Below are 16390 nucleotides of genomic sequence, written 5' to 3'. Positions count from 1 at the left end.
TAATAATGAACTCTTTGAGTTCCCCGCTTTTCACGTTGACGCAGGTGGCCAGGATGTTGTGATCACTGCCAAGGTCTACTTGGAGGTTGGACCAAGATGCCGATTCCACATTCCGTATGAAAAAGAGATCGGGTGTGGTATCCCTAGAGCAGGAGTTGCCAATCCTGGTCGGAAAAGCCGGATCTGTTATAAGCGTGAGGTGATTATTGACTGTAGTTTGCCATAGGTCAACGCCCTTGCGGTTAGCTTGTTGGTACCCCCATGCTGGATGCGGAGCGTTGAAGTCTCCGGCCACCAGGAGTGGAAATGTCTTGGCCTTGCTTGCAGCCCTGTTAATAATTGCCGCGAATCTTTGCCTGATGTCTTTGGGTGTACTGTATATGTTAAGTATAAAGATACTTGTCTTGAATGGTCCGCTGGGGATTATTTCAACAAGCAAGTGTTCAACTTTATTGGATTGCAGATTCAGATCGTGGACTATGAACGCACATTTCTTCGAGACTAATGTGCTTATTCCCCTCTTCTCATCAGCATATTGGGTATGCGATTTATAGCCTGGAAGGGTGACCTTATCCGTGAGCGTTTCTTGTAATAATATTACATGTGGCTTTTCCGAGTGGGTCCGAATGAACTGTTGGAGGACGTTCCTTTTACGATGGAATCCCCTACAGTTCCACTGCCAGATGTTAATTACTTTGTGATGTGCCGCCATGGTGGGACATAGTAGATAGCTTGTATTATAAAATGCTGCGGAGCGCAGCCGCTGCCGACCTTTCAGTGTCGGTGTCATTCACTTTTTCCAACGGTGTAACTGAAGCCATTGTAGAAACGTGGCGTTCCAGATTATCGCATCTGATTCCTAGTGCTTTGACCGCCTCCGCAAGTTTGTCAATAACAATTTGGACTTTTTCGAGGGATTCATCAATTTTATCTATCGTTTTTTCCAATTTTCGAACGCTGGCGCTCTTGTCTGAGGCATGAACTGCCAGCGCCCTCTTTTTGGGTAAACCATCGGCAGTCGGTGCCGCTACAGGGACCTCCATGGGCGTTTCTACAGCATAGGCCTGACTGGGTTGAACTGACTCTCGCTTGCTGGCTTCCTTGCTGGCAGTCGGTTCCGCTACGGGGATCTCCATGGGCGTTTCTACTGCAGGGGCCTGACTGGGTTGAACTGACTCTCGCTTGCTGGCTTTTTTTAGCTCTGCAATTTCTGCTTTGAGCTGCTCCATTGCGTATTTTAACGAAGCGTTTTCTCTTTCTAATTGTGCAATCCTGTCGTGCTCTGGCGATTGATCCCCCGTTACCTTTTTCGGTGATTCCTTGACCCGGTCAGCCCATGTGGTACCACGATGAGCAGGCTCCTGAATCTGAACTGCAGGCCCCCTGGAACGAGAGTGGCCTCTGGAGCGGGAGCGGGTCCCGGGGGCCTTGCGGCCTCTGGAAGACGAGCGTTCCGTCGAGCGACCCCTAGAAGGGACACGGTCCTGGTAGCCGCTATCCTCGCCGCCAGGGTCTCGGGATCGGCTCCTGGATCTGTGCGAGCTGCTGAGGGCCGGCTTGAGAGGCATTGGCGACCCAGTTGGTTGTTTGGAATGGTCGCGGTTGCGCCGTTCTCTTCTCCGTTGCCTAACTACAAACGTAATTTGGAACCTTTGCTTGCAGGATCTGTCAGCCGTGAGATGAGGGCCTCCGCAAAGGGTGCACTTCGGTGTACATTCGTGCTTATCGTCCGGGTTGCTCGCACCACAGCCGCGGCAGATGGCATTTCCAGGGGCTGGGCAAACGTCAGCTCTATGGCCAAGCTTTCCACATGCATAGCAAACGTCAGTTGGTCTGCGATAGAGTGAGCATTTGATTAAACTGGGACCGCATTTTACGTAGTCCGGGACTTTGAGTCCATCAAACAGGATGACTACAGTGCTTGTGTTCTTGATTCGTCTCACCTCGAGGGCGCTTGGGTTCTTGGGTTGAATGATAAGGCGTTTGAGCTCCTCTCGATCGATGGTGGGATCAATGTCACGAATAACTCCCTTGCATGAGTTTTCGGGGGCTGCGATATATGTACTAACTTCGTAGCTTGCTTGTCCAATGAGTAAAGCTTTCACATCGGCGTAGGCCATGGCGTTGCGTTTTGATGGCGTGCTTGCCACCAATATGTTTTGCACCACGTTCGGACAGATAATATCCTCCGCCGTATCCTCCTCCGTAAGTCTAGCAGCGGTAGTGAGGGCTTGGGCAACTCTGAAGTGGCCCATCTTCTTAATGTCCAGTCCTCCACGGGGACGGATTATGATTCGAACATGCTCTTTCGGTAGGCGAGGCAATCTCGAAGCAGTCGTTAGCCGTGTCTTGACACTCGCCGTAGCCTGGCTTTTATTCCCGCCACGTCGCATGTCGGTGACTCGGCCGCCCTGCCCGAGCGGGTCCTGGATGATGGGTTTTCGCTTGTGTAAGGCCGTGGTCTACCCAGCGCTTTCATTGACTTCGTCGGGAGAGATATCCTCACCGTCAACGGTGATTTGCATAGCTGTAGACATCGTGGCTTGAGCGTGCGGAACCGCGCTGAGCTCGCCCACCAAGCCTCTGCCGGGCAGAGGTGGCACAGAAAGGTCCTCGAGCGATTGGGAAAATGTCCACCCACCGTTGAAAACTTGGTATCGGCGGAATCCTTGCAACTTTAGCCGTCTATTGGTGCCGACATCTTCACGATTGAAGCAAGTTCTCGACCTTAATCATGTAGTGACAGCAAAGGCGTTTAAGCAGATTGATGCGCAGTTGCAAAATGACGGGCAATGCAGTTCCTGTGCAAATCCTGGCCATGGCAGGTCGTCAAATGGCGACTATACGACAAGAATAGAGCCGAGCAGTGTTCACTGAGCAACATTATAAACTGAGCAACATTCAGAAAAAACTAACCACCTTGCTGACGCTCTCCGAGAAGATGGAATTAGCACTAGGATTAAAACACACCATTGATAGCATTGAGAGTTCTATGCAAATGATGTTTGATAAATAGGATAACTTTTCAACTCGGTTAAACAAGCAAGACCAGGCAATAAATAATCTTCAGAAAAAGGGGACAGAAATAGAAGCAGGAAATCCAAGGCAAGAAATTCCTCGGTTGAAGAAAGAGGTAAATGAACTTGAGCAATATAGTAGGCGACTGAACCTAGAGGTTTACGACATTTAAGTAACAGCAAATGACAATTTGTTGACCGTAGTAACCTCAGTGGGTGAGCCACTGGGGCTACAGGAATTCGCTGACTCTGATATTGATAGCATTCGTAGGTTGCCCTCACGCCCCAATTGTGTGCCACCCATCATCATTCCTTTTGCCACTCGCAAGATGAGTGAGCAATGGAAAGCAAATGCCAAGCTACTGGGAAAAAGACAGTCGGATGTCGTTTTCTTCTTCAGAAACTTGACACTGCTAAATAAGAATCGTCTTTATCTTGCACGTTCAAAAGCAATGGAAAGAGGCTACCAGTTCGTTTGGGGACATCGCAGAACAGTGCTCGCATGCAAGAAACCAAGGAACTCTTCAATTAAAATTTCTACTGAGAGCGATCTCGAGAAGATGGTATAAGTGTTTTCGCCTACATAACTTGCTGCATTCTTCGATAAACTCGTAAATACCATGAAGGGTTCAATGTATAGTCCAGATTACTTTCACCAGTACGTAAGTCAGAATGCGTAGACATACAATGCGTTTTCTACGATACATTTCAATGCACGTAGTTACAAAAACAAGCGTGCGAAGCAAGCGTGCCAAGTGCCAATTGGAAAAGATGTCATTGAAGCTTGATGTACTATGCCTCATTGAAATACGGTTTTTGAGTGATAGGGATGTCTATAGGTTCAATGGCTGCCTGGAATGTAGTTTATGTCGTAGGTCCAGAACGGGTGGTGGTGTCAGTGTTTGCACAAGGGACGGTGTTGATTTATCTATGGAAAAAGAATAATCAGTGATTTCAAATGACTACGAAATTGTTACAATATTTTTTGCAACACTTACCTAATTGCTATATACAGGCCTCCATCGGGGAACGCTACGCGCTTCTTTGAATACCTTCATCATGTTCTTGCATATCTGTCAATTTTACGAAAAACATCACAGTTATTAGTGACAGAAATGTTAACCATTGTCAAACAGCCCTGCAGAAAAAGTTTCCATATATTAGGTCTAGATATTTTTGCGAAAGTCTCATAAAATTTGCTACGCGAATGACTGTTGCCAGCGAGGCAATGCTAGATATTTGTTATACAAGTAGTGCAGAAAATAATATAGCCTCTGGGGCACAATCTATCGATTTTTGCGATCATTTGCCTGTCTTTTGTATCTTATGAAAAACAGTAAAGAAGATAAATTATGATAAATTCCATAAATTCCGAAGAATAGATGATTCTAAAATAGACCTTTTCAACAAGATCGTGCTTGATGCAGACTGGTACGAAGTCCTGAACGAAAACCGGCCTTCGGTCTGTTTTTTTAAGATTTTACGAAAAGATACTCGACTTATACCACAAGGCTTTCCCAGTAGTTGCATGGAAAAAAAAAAGCTAGGAAACCACGGATGCCACCTTCAATTCATAAACAAATACAAGAGAGGAACAAGCTGTTTCAAGAGTTCTTGAGACTGAAAGATAGCGATAAATTCAATGAATATAAAAGGTATCGCAAGAAAATAAACCAGGAAATTAGAAAGGCAAAAGACAATTTTACAGTAATAAATTTCATGGCGTTGATGTTTCCAGTAAACTATGGAATATCTATAATGAAATATGTCATTAAAAGCCCACTCATTTAATCCGTGATGAAATTAAATTTGCCGGCAAAGCCATTACAGGTCGAGACCTTTTCAACAAATTCGATCAGCATTTTCTAACTTGCGGCAGGAAATGAAATAATACGGCAAAAGTTGACCCGAGCAGGTGTATAAACACAAATTGTTTAGGAACTTATACCTGATGCCTACTAGCGAATGGGAAATAATTAGCATAATAAATCTATTTTTAGTAAAACTGCAGCTGGCCTCGACGAGGTTAAGACTGTAGCGTCAACAATTTCAGTTCCCCTGGCACACATATGCAACTGCATTCTAAAGGACGGATACTTTCCCGGTGAATTATGTTAAATATTATGCTCCGAAAAAGAAGTCAAGAAGCCGAAGTTAGAAATGAACGTGGAGCCGAGTGCGCGCCTGCATTTTTTTTACAAGCGTCGAATAAAGAAGACGGTCTCTACTTCGGCTCCACTTCCTGGTTTTCAACATATGGTGCCATGAGCAGGATATCAGATCTGCAGTTGAAGACCCCTGATGATGAAGCGAGCTACCTGAACTGAAGACGACCTCCCAAGCGAAGAAGCCTTAATTCGTCGTGATATGGCCTGAACCGCTGCGGTGCAGTGTCAATTCTGTTGACATCTGGTCCAAATACTTTATCTTGTGTTGGACGTGTCCAATAAATTTCAGCCTCTTGTACTTCAGCTGCGTCTAAAGGCCCCTTCTTCCGGGTGTTTGTGTACCTGTGATTTCTAGCAAATTGTTGTATCCACACAGTTGTGCGCATCAGTCGGTTATAAGAGCTGTAGTCGTTGACATTTACAATTGTAAGCACAATGGTCGAGCAGCTGCTTCTAGGCCGACTGTATCCTGAATTGCTGCTGCGGTACAGGTTGTTTCTCCTATTTCGACCGTATCCTCGGTGTAGCAGGGCTCATCGATTGTCGTCTCGGTGCAGAGGACGTTTGGTCCTTTCCACCAAATTGAACTTTGTAAGAGTTGCTCCGTAGTGGATCCTCTTACGGTATCTCTTTAACTCGGTTTGCTACGAACTGTTCCCGACGTTTCGCTGAACCGCTTAGCCAATGAATCACGATCGTAGAATCTGTCCACATAACTGTTTCAATGCCCTCTAGATTTAAAGCACGTTTCACTGTTGCAGCTAGTCGAGCTGCAACTAGGGTTCCCGTCAGTTCTAATTGTGGCACAGTTATCTTTTGTATAGGTGCGACTGTCAACTTGGCTAGTAGTAGATGAACTGTCGTGGCTCCCTTGAAGTCTCGTATCTGAAGGTAAAGCATGGTGCCGTAGGCAACTGGACTAGCGTCACTAAAAGCCTGTATTGTAACCTGCTCTTTCTTGCCCAGGAGAGTTTGACCAAAATATCTCCTGACTTCTAGCTGATTAACCGTTGTGAGGCCTTTAGTCCACGCTGTCCACACTATAAGAAGAGACTCAGGAACTGGCGCATCCCAGGTGTATTTCTCTAACCACAGTCTTTGTATAAATAACTTGACTACCAGCACGAATGGCGCTAAGAATCCAAAGGGATCGTACATGAGTGAGGAGAAGCTTAAGATCTGTCTCTTCGTAACCTTTTGTTCGTTCAATGATTCAAGCATCTTCGTTAGGGATGGCTTTAAAATGTCTTTGTCGGTACCCCAAACGACACCAAGAATCTTCTTTTCTTTTCCTACATGGAACTGTACCTTTGTGTCTCTACTATTGTAAAAGTTTCGTAAGTGTCCATCCTTCGTCGTCCACTTTTTTAGATGCATTCATGCCTCTTTCAAGATCGTTAACAATCGCTAACGACTTGCTCCTCTTCGTCTTTGTCCTTTGCCCCGATAACCAAGTCATCTACATAGAAATCATCTTTCAATAGTTTGGCAATAGAAGGGTATTTGTCTTCTACCAGTAGGAAGTGGCGTCTAAGAGTTGCCGCAAGGAGAAAGGGACTGTTGCAGGCGCCAAAATAAACCCTTGTCATGCGCAATACCTCAATATTGGAAGACCCTTCTTAAGTCAAAAGTAACGAAACGCGTCTGGGTCTTGTTCAGGCAGCGACATTTGAAGAAACGCTTTTTTAATGTCGGCGACAATTCCAATCTTGAAGCTGCGAAACTTCAGCAGTAAGTCGAGGAGGTTGGGGTGTAAATTCGGCCCTGTCCTCAAGATGTCGTTAAGTGAAGGGGAGTCCGCAGCATGAGAAGAGGCGTCGAATACCACCCGTACTTTAGTCGTAGTTCTGTTGCGTCGCACTACTGCTCGGTGTGGCATATAGAACGTGATATCTTCACTCGTACTGTCTATTGTGACCTTCTCAGCGAAGTCATTGTTATAGTAGCTCCTAATGGCAGTGTCATATTTCTTCTGAAACTCCGGCTCTCGATGTGGCGTTCTCTGCAAAGACCCCAGCCTCTTGAACGCGACATCCCGGTTATTTTTAAGCTGGGAACAATTGCTGCTCCACGGCAGTTCAACTTGATAGGGACCATTGTCTCTAACAGTTGTTTCCACGAAATTCTTCAGGACACGTTCGTCATCTTTCGAAAGTCTGTCTTCGTTATTCAGTCGCAGATGTTCTACTTCCCAGAAAGACTTCAGTTGGTGGGGAACATTGGCTTCCTATAGACATATATTGAACTTCCTTTTGGTTTCCGGCTTGTAGAACTTAGGTGGACTTCTCGTATCTCCATGAAGTGTCCATCCTATGATAGTTTCGATGGTGGTCAAGGAGTCGTCCAGTCGATGAATTCTACCGCTGTCGAGCTGCCAATAATAGTCTGCACCTATAAGCACGCTTATTCCAGGCTCAGGCGAGACTTGAACTGCGTTGACGTCAGCCAAACGTAAGTAAGTTCTTGCTTTTCAAGTTTGCAAGTACATTTGTCTCTGTTAATGCTGACAAGTCATTGCATATTTCGGGAACTTATATAGCCTCTACTTCAAGTGAGTTCGAGTCGTACTGCCTATGCAGCGTGACACGTATTCTCCGATAATATTTCCGTGGTGCTGAAACGTTTCCAAATCCCGAGATGGTGAGCTGCTCTTCGGTTAACACGGTGGCTTTCAGCTTCCTCGACAATTCTTCCGTGATGAAGCTGCAGTGACTGCCACCACCAATCAATATTCTAACAAAGCATTTACTTCCATATCCCAGAGCCCAAGCATGGGTGGTCGGCACAAGAACGCTGTACTTTAGCGAAGCTGTTAACGAGCTGGAAACAGTTGCCTGCATTTCCGTATTATTTTGCTTCCGTTTTGTGTCACACATCGTGGTGATACGTCACCCCATGCATTGCGCACAGCTTAGTCTCTTGCAGTTTCGGCATTCCTTAGCTTTGTGAAATTGCCTAGCGCGGCGGAAACAACATCCTAATTTGCGTAGTTTCTCTTTCTTCTTGTGTATAGTTAGTTCCATTGGGCAGACATCCACAGAGTTATCTTTGTCTCCGCATAATATACAACTCTCTGAAGTCAGTTTCACGGTTACCATAGATGCACTACCTTGGAAATGCTCATTGAATTGTCGTTTTGCGGGTGAAACTTGTTTTCTCTTGTCAGAAGTCATCATTATAGTCCCTTCCCGGCTTCTTACTTCAAGGCTCAAGAAGTCTAGAACAGACATTTCATTTAGCCTGTCACTAGTAACACCTGTAGTTGTCGAAGACAAGTTGCGCTTAGTATAACGGAGTACCATTTCTTGTGGAAGATTTTGTATTATACCGGTTTCTGAAGCACTGCGTATTCTTTTTCTTCGGCGCCAAGGTTATGCAGGGATCTCACGTGTGTCTGCGATTCTTCACGCAACCTTTGAAGCCCTTCGAAATCTTCGCAAGAACGAACTATATGGAGGTTTTGAAGACGACGCATGTGGTTTCTGACCGAATCTTTCTTGGAGAAGTTCTATAGCTGTGCTACAGCTGTGCTATTGCTTTTGTTTGTTGTCGACAGGCCGCTGATGACACCTTCCGCTTTACCCATCAAGTAGCTCCAAAGATATTTCAATTTGTCTACGACTGTGATATATCGGTTCTGGTGAACAGTAGACTCAAATCGATCCCAAAATTTTGGCCATTTAAGGGGGCCACCATGAAATTTCGGCACATCGAGCTTAGGTAGCTTAACGTATGCGCGTGCTTGATGAAAGTCATCGTGAGAGGCGTGTGTAGTCGCGTTTGCTGATCAGATAAAATGCGTTCAGCGTGGGATTTCGCTAGGACGATAGATTATTGATAGTGTCCGACGCTTTGAAGCTAATCCTCAAGGTTGTCATCGGTAACATGCTCTTCTACTTGGTTATCAAGATCCATAAGCATAGTTTCCTTTATCTTCAATAGGTTAAGAAGGTCGGTCAGCTCACGAGATGGTGCTGGTTCCATCTGCATAAGAGTTGTCATGTCGTTGATGATCCCGGTGACCGCCGCTCGAACGGTAGCACGCTTCAGTCGTAGTCTTTCCATGTCGTCATTTTGGTAATCGGTGGCTTCGTGATGACGTGACGTAGATCGTTCTTTGATTCTGTCCCAGCGTCGTCGCGTTGATCGCGTCGGTCGGTCGTCCTCATCAGGTAGCTCGCTTCATCTTCAGGGTGGTTCATCTGCAGCTTGTCATGAGCCTTACGACAAATTCTTGCTAGCATTTGAACGATTTGTGGCACGACGAGGAATTTGTAGGATTGTATATTCCGACAACGCCAACACATTTAAAAAGGCCTCAAGGGAGATTCAGTGACATTATGATATAATGAAGTAACAGGAAGTACAATCGTATTTTGGAAGTCAAAGGATTGTTTCGAAATTTATCACCAAACAAGCTCCCTGGTGGGGAGGATTTTGGTAACGACTTATTAGATAGGTCAAGTCTACATTGAAGAAAACACTGGGAAACAGTTTCTTTACCTATGAAGAACTTTCGACCACGCTCTATCAAGTAGAAGCGATGATAAATTCACGACCCATAACATTTGTGTATGCAGAAGCGTCTGAACCAATGCCGCTTATGCCAAGTCATTTCCTCATAGGCCAAAGGTTGACTATGCTTCCTCCAGCCTTGTCAAGCACAGCATCAAAAAAGACACCGTCGTCACGCCAATTACTTCAGCGAAGATGGAAACAGAGAACACATGTTAAACAATCTCTGGAACCGGTGGCGACGAGGGTGCCTCCGAGAACTTCGTTCAGCTCACATTGATGAAACTCGGCCCTCACAATCACTGAAGCTTGGAGACATAGTACTGATAAAAGAATTAAACTCGCCAAGACAATAGTGGAAGATGGTACAAGTGAGTGAATTATTTTCGGGCAGTGACGGCAAAGTAGGCTCATGCAAAGTACGCACTTCCAATGGCAACACGTTGCGCAAGCCGGTACAGATGCTGTACCACCTAGAATCTGTCAGACAAGTTCCGTCTTTGAAAGAAACAAGCACACGCAAATTGTTCGGCCGGGAGCTGGTAAATATTATGCTACGAAAAAGAAGTGAAGCAGCCGAAGTTAGAAACGAACGTGGAGCCGAGCGCACACCTGTATTTTTTTTAGTTTTTTTTTTCTTTTTTTACAAGCGTCGAATAAAGAAGCACTCTCCACTTCGACTCGGCTTCCTGGTTTCCAACAAATTAAAAATACAACGCGTAACTCCTGTTCACGAAGGTGGAAAAAAAGATGACTTAGGAAACTATCGTCCTGTTCCCGTTCTGAACGTATTCTCGAAAGTAACTGAACACGTTGTATTTAGAATACCTGACTTTCTAAGAAAACACAAATTGATAGTACCCCGGCAGTTTGGATTTCAAAAAAAGAAACACGTACACTGAGCTAGCGCTACTAGGCATTAAAAAAATTTGTTGAGAATATTGAAAACAAACAGTTTAAGGCGGGAATATTTTTAGATATCCAGAGAGCGTTTGACTCGGTTACTCAGTCTATATTATTAAATAAACTACCCCGTTGCGATTTAGGGGGCCAGGCTTATCAGTTAATCAAAAGTTATCTGATAACTAACTGACTTTATCTGATAGTTAACAGTACGTGACAATAAAGAGCTGTTCGTCAGATCACAACCTAATTCCAACGGGAGTACCACAAGGCTCGATATTAGGTCCATTTTTATAAACAGATTGAGACCGGTTATATATCATGCACTAACTCAGTCCCTTCTACAATACTGCTTACTGACATAGGGCTATGCAACGACCACAAATTTGAGTAAACTTGAGGTTTTTCAAAAGAGAGCTGTTCGCGCTCTTGAACGCATCCGCTTCAATGATACCACATGTACATAGGAAATGAGGTATAAATAACTTCCCCCAAATCTTCTTTATGCAGAGAAGCTCTCACTTTATATGTTCGCGCAAATTGAAAAAAAAAAACTAGGCAAATTTTGACTCTATCTATCTTGAAAGGACCACAAACCGCAACTTTCGTGTGATTAACTATTAACTACCTAAGATTAGAAATAATTATGGGATGCAGAGCTTGAGGAATAACATTACTAACCTGGTAAATGAAAACTAGGAAATGGTAAACCTAATAAAGAAATCGCCATCGATAAAATTGTACAAGAAATATATGTATCCGAACATAGCTCGTTGGTGTGATGTGCGATTTCCGTTTGAACCATGCCTGTTTTTATGAAGCGAGTTTTAAATGGTTATTCATGCCAGATTGAACCCAATGGACACTGTAGCGTTTTTACATGTAAGACATCGTAGAGTACTATGTCTGCATTTGTTTCCTTATACCTATGTTTGTTACCAAATCCGTACTGCAGCAAATCCTGACGTTAAGAACAGAAATACCATTACTACAAATATGGTTATTACGCTTTTTTATTATTCGCCCAAACTGTGTTGTTCATGCTGTTTTTTGGGCACACATCGTGTGCTTGTTTTTCTTAGCTTGCACTGCATAATTTTTTCCTCGATCTTGCCTCATAAATTCCTTGCTTAATCTCATAATCTTGTATTCTTCACTTGTATGAAAAATAATGCAAATACTTTTATTTCTCGTGTGCTTTCAGGGACATCGGCCAATTTTTGGCCCACCTTAACAAGCCGACCGCAACAGCGTGGGCAAAAGAAAAACTGTGGAACCACAAAATCTACCACTGGGGCGTAATGAATATGCACCAAACGATTACTGATGTACCAGGCTATTTCGAAAATGCCCTTCTTACTTTGAAGGTTTCTAGCATCTTTTTTTCTTCCTCGCTCCTACGGTGATAGGCCATTTGTATTAAAGAGACATCTTTCTTACGTGGGTTAAATAAAGCGCTGTAACGGGGCAATAAAGTTGCTAAAGACTATTAGTCGGCGACTACGAACACTACGGAGTGGCATTGCCATGATTAGTAGCGCGCAGTAAGATGTGGCAAATGTCAGAAATAGAAAAAATGCATCATTTGGTTGCTATAAAAATAACTAAATTCTTAGCCTTGCGAATCTTGTACTGCAGGTTTATTCAACAACTCAGTCATATTTCCGCAGAAGGCAATGTGACCGACAAGTTGAGGCAGATGCGCTGATATTGAGATAATTAAAACAGAAAGGGGAGTAAATGACTCTGGCTGCACAGACCCTCACTGTGATCATTTTGCATCCCTGATCTGCCTTCTTTCGCAAGATGTGCTAAAGCTTAATATTTCCGTGGAAAACTCTCGGCTAATCGAACAACTTGCCCTTACAGTTGCATAACTCGTCTTCTTCTCTATTCAATATTTCCTTATCAATATTCAAACTCTTTTATAAACTTGAGTAACGCTTTTACAAGTGTTGTCTTCTTAAGTACTTTAGATGTGTAGGAGGCGTTATTGTTTATTCATGATAGCGCACAAATAACATGATACAAATATAAATGTCACCTATACAAATAACAAGATGCAAATAACACAAGTTCTATGGAAAGAGCCTTTGCACACGAGTAACCTTATCAATATCGTGGGGTCAATTTTACAATAGTTCTTGTATATTTTGTTGTTTCGCGGCTGATGTATATATATGTGCAGAGCACACCATGAATAGGAAGGGCAGAGTTCTTATGAGATCTAAGTGGGTCACTCTAAATCCTACATCCCTAACTAATTACTGCATGAATTGTTGTGGTCCTTGTCAATTGCGTTTTATGTTTACGACGAAGCAACGCTCCTAGTTTCTTCCAGTCATAAAATTTCCTATTGCCATATCTGATTAAAAATGGAGCTATGGAAGTATAGGCGCCTTCAACTTTTTAAGGCTAGTCATTCAGCAATGTCTGGGAATGTAATTTGCGTAGAAGGGGCGTCTTACAGGGGACGTCTAATCTTAATGCTCAAAATCCTGATTGAAAGAATCTGAACGACGTGAGTGATTTTAGATCAGGTCCTTTGTATGACATCGCTTATCATGATAAGCTGAAAGTAATAGTTACATAGTTAACTTTAATTTTTGTGACAGCTTGCGATTCACACCTCCTGTTGTTATGCATATTGAGATATTGTAGCGAATTTTTTTTTTATTTCACTGTGAAATCAGAATATCACCAAATGACACTAAGACTTCTTGAGGACATAATTTCCCCTATCTTGGCGTGAAGTTAGTCACCTAGTGACACATTATTTCGGCTTGTCAAGCTACTCAAGTCGTAAAAAATGCGAAGTATTCACTACACCGCATCCGAATATTTTCAGAAAGTCATTCCGTTCATTGTAAGATTACAGAACAGTTAATACGCATCTCAACTGAGCCGCCGTGCCACACAAAGAAGGGCGATGCACTCTGCAAAATAAAAGGTGTGATCTCGCAATAGCGCAAGTCAAGAATCTTGAGAAAAACTGCGCATATACTATAATATTAGTAAATGTTCCAACAGTATTCAGTGTGGATAATATATTCAGTTTCACTACTAAAAATGCCCTTACAAAAGTGACAGCAGTTGAGCTGTGTGGACCCTGACCTGACGCAATGGCGATCGCTTCTAGACAGCGTTCCGCAGACAGAAAAAGAATCGCCGAGAAAACATCTGCACTACCAGAGACTGCTATGGGAGGAATGGTGTTTCCAAGAAATTGTAGTGAAACCCCAGATGAAAGTGTTGCAGTGCTGTCATGTAAATTATAATTCGACGTTGCAACCGTGGTTCGCTTGCTGTCAGATACTGCTACGGCGCATAACGTCGCACGATCGATTCTTGGTCGCAGCTACCACCCCTATATATTGTCCTGAAATCTAAAACTATACTAAGAATAGGGCCACACTTATGAACTCCAGCTCGTCGAAAATATTTCGGAGCCTGACATTCTACGATGCTTCTCATTGCGTGCCTCTTGATAGGGGGTGGCAAAGCACAAAATTCGAATCGTTAGCAATAAGCATACACGTAAAAATGCTGCCATTCGTTTTTCAGTTGAGTCACAAGATTGAAAGAAATTTTATAAATTTCAGTGAAAATGTTACAAGCTCATGCGGTAGTCCTTGAGTCGTCAGTCACAATAAATTTCTTTTTACCTTCAACGATTTCTTCATTTAAATGATAGTCACCCTTTTTTGCATAGAATGAATGTTAAGCAAAATATTTGGATAGAAGCTATGTGACACGTTTTATTTTTTTTCACAAGTTCTCGAGGGTGTTACGTTGGTAATGAGCACGTGTCTGAAAACACCATGTTTAAAAGGTGGTGTTGCTGCACGTGCAGCAGCGCTGTTTAAAACGGTCTGTGATTGCAGTGATGTTTACGTGTTGACCTCCTGCCTCCTTTCCACAGAAAGCAGCTGACATATCCAAGCCATCTGCTACGAAGAGAGTAGCGTCATACACCTTCCTCGGCTACTACGGTAAAAAGCAAGTTGCCTGCGAGGAGGCGGCACAGCACCTCCAGTAAGCAACATTTAATCGCAGAGGGTCTGCAAGAAGGTGGTATTCAGAAACTGAAAATGCTTGAGCAACATACAATAGTGCTGTAGAATTCGTCGTCCTAGTAACACAAGCGGTATTTTTTTTTTCATTTGCCGTAGCGTAAACGACAAAGGCAGGATAAAAACAGCGACACGCCTTACCAAAAATTAAAACTAAAATCACTGCTCATTAACATTGGCGACTCGCAAACCGCTCGACCAATTTGCTTCTCGCAAATGGTCAAACATTGACACTTTGGCATAAAAGTCACGTGCTGCGCGGACGACAAAGTTAGAGACTAAGCAAGGGTGACTGAATATAATTGCTAATTCACGTTTGAAAGCTTAATATTATTTGCCCTGATAAAAACGGAAAACCTGACGAGTTCCCAAAATAGGATAACTATAGCGCCAACCCCCATACCTCTCCTTCAAAAATAAGATAAAAGCCCTCCGGTGACCGATTTGCAAGAATAAACCAACACATGCTACCCCAAAATTTATTTGTAAGGAACTTCTTAGTTTATATGTTGCCACGTGTATGGTTTCGATATGAGGCAGGCATTTTCATCTTTGTTCCTCCATACCCCGCTCTTCAACTACAGGCTTAGTATTGCGTTAAGAAATTCGCGTGACAGGCGTACTTTAATAGGGAAGAATGTGCTTGGAATGTTCTATCGATGCATAGACGCCTTTGACTCATGTAGCAGGTTTAACATGGCAGCAGAATTTTGCAGATAGGATTGTTACGATGCGCCCCAAACCTTCACAGACGTTTAATCTTGCCATTCCTGTGCGCAAGATATCTTGATGCCTGTGCGCGTGAATGCACCGCTTAGAAACACTGTCCGCTTTCTTTGTTTGCGAAAAAAAAAAGCAGACTTAGCCCCGCACTAGTTCGCCACATCTATTGGAGCATGCGCCAGATCATGCGCATGAGGAAGCACTGCATGACTTTCCCGATCATTATTGCCATTGTCGCCGGCAGATAAACTGGCCAAGCGCGCTCAACGGGGCGCTGACGAGCGTCACGTGCCTCGTAAAGGAGGTAGGCCGTACTGTTGCGCCTGAACGCGCCGATAAAAGCCGGTCCTCTCGTAGTCCTGCTCCACCTGTGATCAGACAGTACCCCCATCAAATTAATAATAATAATAACGATAACATGCGAGTAAAAGCCCTCTCCGACTGGCAGTGCATATACAGGACCAACAATGTGCTTGCAGCCTACTGCGCTAAGTAGCACTACAAGTATTGGGAGAACGGCATTTCCGTGCCCCAGATAGCGGTGACAGAGCCCGCAACTCAGACTACGCTATACAAGTTGCGAATAGATAACGGCATCCCTCCACGGTGCAACCGGCATGCATGTGTGAAGGTGTTGAAATGGGTGCTGCAAACCATGCATCTGTAATTAAAACAGCTTAGACGCCTCGGAAAATAAACTTGGGGTCTCAGCAAGAGCTAGGTAGGCGTCGTTGAAATACCGAAGCGACAAAAACGTGCCACGCTTTGAATTTGGGAAGCACCGCGTGTCAAAAGTTATCCCAGCATTTAGAAGTACGTGTTAATTTCAAGCCCATGCTTGACGTGCTATGAATAAGGCATGTCACTAGCACGCCGAAGAAAACGTAATGAGCGTCCTGGGCGTGTTTACGTGAGGCGTCATTTAGATCAAGTCCATCATGGCCTTCAATTTAAGATGTAGTTCTAAATACCGGGATCAGGCACGTAAAAA

The 16390-nt window shown here is 43.8% G+C and overlaps 1 protein-coding gene across 1 annotated transcript in view; it reads left to right on the top strand.

Moving 5' to 3' along the window:
* LOC135921762 (uncharacterized) overlaps window positions 1-16390 on the top strand; it is a 57358-nt gene that overhangs the window by 24721 nt on the left and 16247 nt on the right. Inside the window, exons 3-4 of the mRNA XM_070523499.1 lie at window positions 11808-11970; window positions 14526-14638. Coding sequence (XP_070379600.1) covers window positions 11808-11970; window positions 14526-14638 — 276 coding nt within the window. The remainder of the gene's footprint in view (window positions 1-11807; window positions 11971-14525; window positions 14639-16390) is intronic.

The sequence above is a fragment of the Dermacentor albipictus genome, chromosome 8 (genome assembly GCF_038994185.2).
Source record: "Dermacentor albipictus isolate Rhodes 1998 colony chromosome 8, USDA_Dalb.pri_finalv2, whole genome shotgun sequence".
Classification (NCBI taxonomy): domain Eukaryota; kingdom Metazoa; phylum Arthropoda; class Arachnida; order Ixodida; family Ixodidae; genus Dermacentor; species Dermacentor albipictus.
The sequence above is the reverse complement of the archived record's forward strand: the minus strand, read 5'-3'. Positions and strand labels throughout refer to the sequence as shown.